This window comes from Nestor notabilis, unplaced genomic scaffold, assembly GCF_000696875.1.
Source record: "Nestor notabilis isolate BGI_N333 unplaced genomic scaffold, ASM69687v1 scaffold7635, whole genome shotgun sequence".
Taxonomy (NCBI): Eukaryota; Metazoa; Chordata; class Aves; order Psittaciformes; family Psittacidae; genus Nestor; species Nestor notabilis.
Window position 1 is genome coordinate 167,123 of NW_009928780.1, and position 6,733 is coordinate 173,855.

Consider the following 6,733-nt stretch of genomic DNA (forward strand, 5'->3'; position numbering starts at 1 on the left):
TGCTTACAAATAAATAGCTTGCTTCTATTTTTTTTTTAAACGGAATATAATAGATTTCTCTTATGTAGGAGGATGTTTTCATCACTTCATTGGTTTGAGTCCACACTCTTCATAAGCTGTCATAAGAATTTGGTTAACAGATTCATAATAATTTCATTCCACATACTGTCACACTACACATATTGCTGCACCACTAATAAGAAGTGAAAGCAATATAAAATGTTGCTGCTCAGAGCACTAGTCAGATGGAGAAGATGTGCTCAGTGGAAGAAGGCAGTTTTTATTGTTGTCTCTTTTTCACCCACATGTATACTTGAAATGTTACTGCAACACTCTGAAGTATGAAAACAGATTCACATCTTGGGCTCATTCTCCTCTGTATTTAAGATATTATATCCGGAGCCAGAGCTGCTGCTAAACTGGTAAAAGCCAAACCCAAATCAAACATCTTTCAGTGCAGAATAACAAATACTGCTCTAAAGAAGATGGACACCGGTCCCTCCTACGCTGTTCTGCTGATGACAGTGCCAAGCCCTGATGACCCCAGGCACCAAAGGGATGAGACTGGCCATCACTCTGCAGATCTGCTGATCATCAGGTACAGAAGGCAAAGAAGTCACAAAAGTAACACGAACAGCTGCAAAAACTGCTTTGAATTAGAACTGCATTTTGTGCATTATTACTACTTTTCCTCTTTATGCTCTGATGTTAATTATTTATTCAAAGACCTGTTTCTGTTAGCTGAAGTGGAAGCTGATTAAAGTCAAATAAAGCTACATATGTTTATTGTTGCTTAAAAATGTATTACACATTGAAGCTTCTGACTTGAGCTAAAAGATATAAGTATTTTCCGTGTTTCTTTTGAACTTTATAACCCTGGGTAGTTTGGCTTTCCAAAGACAATCCCTCCTTCAAGACAGAGGAAGAGAACACCTTTCTCTTCCCGGAGCTAAGCCTCATGCTGACCTCCAAATGCCACTGCAAGTCCTCCCCATTTGGGTACATAGAGAACAAAATCCCATCTACAAAACCAGTAAGTTCTGAGTCACAGATCTTGCAATTCTTAGGGTTGCCATCTATTGACAGCACTTAGTATGTGTATGGTTCAAATTTTCAGTACGTAAATGCATGCAACTGAGGAAATGAGTGTCCCGAGTTATTTCGACTGGAACATAAAATTAACACAGACCATGAAACGAAACTTATGGAATGTAATTCTGGAGGTAAACTTTAGTATTAGATGAGGGAAAATTCTCAAAGCCACACCTTTATTGTTTCTACTGCTTTTAGAAGACTAAAATGACGTTTACAAACTAAGTGACCTGAGAAGCAGCTTGGGCAGCACCCCAGCCCCACCTGTACACCAGAGCAGAGCTGCCATCCTGCGCCTGTGCAACAGGGGAGGGTCTCTTCTTCTGCAGCTGGAAGGAGTAGAGAAAATCCCTGCAAGCTGTTTCTTTTCAGAGGTGACAAACTAAGTAAAGAGTAGTATTGTCACCTTGCTGTTGCTGTGTTCAAACTAACAGGTCAGTTCAAGTTACAGTATTTTATTCAAAATGCAAAACACGTTACCACATTTTTGTGTGGCTGGTTACCAAGGGCAGGGAGGTGGGGATAGAGAGGAGGACCGTAACTTCAAATATCACCCTTTGCTCTTACCTTCTACACAAATCTCAGCTGCCACAGTTCAAAATAAATCACATGAAAGAAAACAATGACCTACTAGATAAAGCTCAACTTCTAGTCACAAGTTCTAAATGAAAAGTATCATCCTAAACCTCAGTGTCCTCACTCCAAACACCAAACAGTACCACATAACACCATGTACTAAATTTTCTTCCATCAGGCATCTTCCTCCGATCTTTTTTCTTGCAGAAACAGCATATACAGTCATTTGCATTCACGCTACATAGGTTTTCAGTATCTTGAACCTCACCATCTCACGGACTCTCTTGGAAAATCAGCTCTTACAGACATACTCTTAAAGGTATAGAAAACAAGAAGAGGCAGAGTCAATGAGCACATTGATTCAAGTTGTACATGTAGTTAGAGGTTGTTTGGATACTTATTTTGCATGTCTCTGGCAACTCCCAGGACTGTGTCCAAGACATGATGATACACAATTTTGTCACTGAGAAAAAATTTCCAGTTTTGTCTTTCTAATATCTCTCCCTGTTCCATGGGTCCAGCCAAGATCTGAACCTGATTATTCATCTGTCTTTTCCAAGGATAAAGTCAGATTTTTAAACTAACAAAATGAAAATGAGGAAAAAAAAGTATCTGAATAAAGATATCAACCTTCACTTTCTGCAAGGCCTAGAATGCTAGAAATATCTGCTGTGGTGCCTAAAGGTTTCATACAGTGATTAGCAGGTAGTTGTTAAGCAATAGCTGGAGGCTGTACTTGGGCTTTCTCCCATTCTTTTCTCATGGAGGGTACCCACAGCATCTCCCACTTGGAATGCCACTGGCAAAAGCACAATTCCTAGAAGAATATCCTACTAGGATGCTCCCCTTCAGGGACTAACGAAGGAAAATGGGACACATCTATAAAGCTGTATTTTAGGGTAGACTGGTGTTCTCTCTGCCTTGGGATTGCTTTCTGCATCAAGGCAACATTGAGATTTTACTTTTGCTTCATATGGGACAGGCAAACTTGCAAGAACATGCAGCAGAGCCTGGGGACTTAGAAAAGCCATTCCAAAAGAAGGCATAGATTATCTCCTGAATTCAGTATCAAATACAAATACTCTCAGTAAGGAGCTTATCACCAGAGGCAAACAAGCTACAAAAAGGAGGACCATTTCATCTGAAGGCACAAAAATATAAAATGCCAGATCTTCAGCTGACAGGAGCCCACAGCCTCTGGTGAGCACATCCAGGCATGTCAGCGTATTTCAGACGCTCTGCATTTTAGGATTTCCTCACCTCTGCTCTTTGGGCATCCCAATCACTCACTGCCTCAGACACGAAAACTCAGTAATCTTGTGGGGATCAACTTAGCTCCTGGCATCTGCACAATGTGCAAAATGACACTGTGAACTAAACACACTTTTGCTTGTCTACATAGTCATCTCCACTGTATTATCCAGGCATAAACTTCAATGATCTACAACAGATCAAGGCGAAAAATACCTGTTAGGACCACAACATGTTTATTAAGGTCCAGTAGCCTCCAGCCCTCTTCATCATGCTGCTCTTTCGAGTAACATGGATTCTGATGGAAACATTACGATGCATTTCTCCTGCCTAAGTATTCTGAAGCAGTGATTTCTTCTGAACTCGCCAGGTCTCCACATCATTACTAAGCCTACCTGCAAAGCTCAATGGCAAATTACTTTAGATAATTAACTGCTTGTAAATGAAAAGGCACAGTAATGATACACATCCACAAGAGAAAGAAGTATCTGTGAGGGAAGACCATTTTCCCGAGCTGTCCTCTACCCAGCAGCTTTCCCCTGAAGTGCCTGCCTACACCTACACCAGCCTCATCACAGGGCCAAACCACTCCTCCTCCTCTTCTCAAAGGGGAGAAAATGATCCCACAGTTCTCCTGGGGAAGAGCAGCCTTTTGACAGAACAAACACCAGTGCATTAACTGTTACTGTAGAAAATAAAGCCCCCTTAGCATGATGGGTGGATGCATCCGAGACGAGGAGGGGATCCCTGGAAAGTCCACATCTAGCAGCAGGGAATGAACCATCTGGCCAGCATGCCTCTCGTTTGGGTATTCCCAGCTCTTGAAGATGGTAGACCTTCCACAACTCCCCCTATACTGCAGTAAAGCCTCACTTCTCTGAGAGTTCTCAGAGCCCATTCTCGCAAGATTTACCACACAAAGAACTGCAACTCAAGCTGCTGATAATTGTCTCTGGGTATGGGGAGGTTGGTACATTGTTTGCTGCCACAACACCCAAGACTACCCTTTTCTGCCAAGGACCAAAGCAAGCTGTACAGATGATCCATACTTGGACACGCTGCAACTTCTTCCAGACCTTTCTTACTCCATTATGCTTGAAATTACTGCCAGGAAAGAGACAGTCATTTGTTTAAATATTGTTGAGGTCATTTATTTCACCATCAAATGGGGGGGGGGGAAGAAAAAGTTTGCTTTACAGATACTGGATTTTAAAGTAAAAGAATCATAGAATAGTTAGGGTTGTAAAGGACCTTAAGACCATCTAGTTCCAAACCCCCTGCCATGGGCAGTGAAAAGAAGCTTAAGCATCAGCTTCACAATGATGAAATCCATCCCCTTCCTCCTTATGACCATTAGCCTCTCCCATACGGTGGTTAACACTCTCAGCTGATACATAAAGCACCATCTGGATTGGGTCCTAGCTACTATAGTTGCCATGACTGCATCACACACCACTCTTTGGGCAGCAATGCTCTAATTCAAACCATTGCTAGATCTCATGACAGCTATTAAATTCTCTAATGTTACCATCACCCATTTCAAACCACGTTATTGCCCTGTGTGATACAGTGGGGTACCAGAGGGATGCACTCTGGACTTCACCGTAACTTACTTCTTTTTTTTAATATATATATATAAACCATACATAAAATTAAAAAAAGCAATCTCTACCACTCAAATGATACACATGAGTGTCCTGACAAACTGGCAAAAATTCTGTTTGCAGTGTCTTGGTAAAATTTTTAACAAGTGAGAGCCACACAGAACCAAATCATTGCTGCCTTGGACCCAAGCCACTCCATGGTTCTGGAAATGCTCACCATAAGTGTATTTGGCAAAGGGCAGCAGTAACTAAGCAGTAAGTGTACTCCTCATTCTGAAACAGTGATTTATAGTGAGAAACAACCCTGTCACTTATTCCTAATAAACCTACAGTGCTTATTATATTCCCACCACAAAATAAAAATAGTCCAATTTAATTCAGAAAGAAAATGACTCTTGAAGACCAAAAGCCTTTCAAAGCCCCTCTTCATTAAAGAATGGAGGCAAGTCACTAAACTGGAAAGCAGTGATCCAGCAAACATATTACTGCTGCAAACATTTTGCAGCAAAGATATGTATGAGTTTATCTGCATATAACTTCATATAAAATTCAACAGCACCATGGGTGAAAGTAAAGGATTTTTTTGTCTTGTTTTGTTTGGCTTTGGGGTTTGTTTTTGTTTTTATGATGAACAGACTCAGTAAACACTTCCTAAGCTGTCTGCTGTTTGGAATTCCAAGTCTGAAATAAACATAACCACACTACCACCTCCAGTGCTGCCTATTCTGTAAATAGCGACAAACCCCACCAACAATTAACTAACAGAACATTTACTTTATAGAGAGCTTCTGTGTAGCTCTCAGCTTCACCTATAAAGTAAGATTTCAGCTCTGTTTGACACAGACAGCAAATCTACCAGCAAAGTAACCTACAGTGACAAATAGCCTGGCAACACTCTTTCTCTACAAATACATAGGGGAAAAAAATAATCACGTAACATCTGTAACAGTAATTCTCCTGCATCTCAGCTGATTAAAGTATACTATACCATTATGACGAGAGTCCTGGGTCTGCTCATTTCATCATCGCTATCCAGCGGGAGAATTTCATGTGACAACTCCTCTCGCCGTCGTCGCCTGCAGATATGTGGACAGTTCCTCTGTACCACAGAACGAAAAGCTTGGAGCAGAACAATGCTGGCAGCACAACCCATATCTGCATCCTGAAGCCTACAAAATAACTTCTATGTTTATGCTATGTTTGAAAAACAGTGGCTCCTTGTCCCTGAAAACAGCCTACAGTGCAGCTGCAGCCAGCTCGTGCTCCAATCGCTTCCTTGAGCTCTGATCATCTGATCACAACCAAATAGCTTGGATGCAGATAGAGGAAAGATTTGATCCACTGGAACTGAAACACACGCACTATTACGATGCTTTTCTCTCTCTCCCTCCCCTTCTGCTTCTGAATACACATGAGAAAACGTGCTCCCTCTCTTGTACAATCAGCTGCCTCCTCTGATTCCAGCTTTGTGGAACTGAAAGTATTAAAATTCCTAGTTCAAAAGAGACAGCTGTTCATTAAACACACACAGAGGCATCCACAACAACTGCCAGGATCAGCTTAAATACCTTTTTATAAAAGTCATATGTAGCAAAATAGCAAATATCTGGAAATTTATTAGCTCTCATCATCTTTTTAAAATACGTTGCCTTGGGGTGTTTTGCCACAAAAAAAGAGACATACTTATGCTCATTGATGGATCTGATTAATCTTTTAATTTCTTGCAATTTTCTGAAGCACAGCAAGCTCATTTGAGTTGTAAATGTAACAAGTGGTGAAAAAGAAATTAAAAAAATAACGCAGAAATGTGGACTGCTTCATCCAGCTCATACTAAAATAGCCGTGGCTCAATAAGAAACAGCAGTGTGCAGCTCTGAAACGCCTTTCAATAGTGCAGTTGTTGTGTGTTCCCACACATGCGTGCCTTCTGCAGAGTAATACATTTTTACATCTACATAGGAGGCTTGTGTTGAGAAGGGTCCCTGCTGATGGGGTCTCACACTGAACCAAACACTGATGACCTTCCAAGAAGGGCAAGAGGAACGAAGTTTAATGCTTTATCAGTCAGGATCCAGGCAGGGAGAATCAGCTGCTGGCAGTCAGCAGAAACAACTTGCCTTTCTGGCTCCTGCCTGACAAGTCATTCAAAAAGCAGGCAGGGATGCTTAGCAATCACATGACTGACCTGGAAACACAGCAAACATTAATGG

At 41.3% G+C, this 6,733-nt stretch overlaps 1 protein-coding gene across 1 annotated transcript in view; it reads right to left on the minus strand.

Annotated features, from left to right (window-relative positions):
• Positions 1 to 5,676, minus strand: part of DOCK10 (dedicator of cytokinesis 10) — a 131,691-nt gene extending 126,015 nt beyond the window's left edge. The window contains exon 1 of the mRNA XM_010014658.1: positions 5,512 to 5,676. Coding sequence (XP_010012960.1) covers positions 5,512 to 5,676 — 165 coding nt within the window. The remainder of the gene's footprint in view (positions 1 to 5,511) is intronic.
• Between the last annotated feature and the right edge of the window lie 1,057 nt (positions 5,677 to 6,733).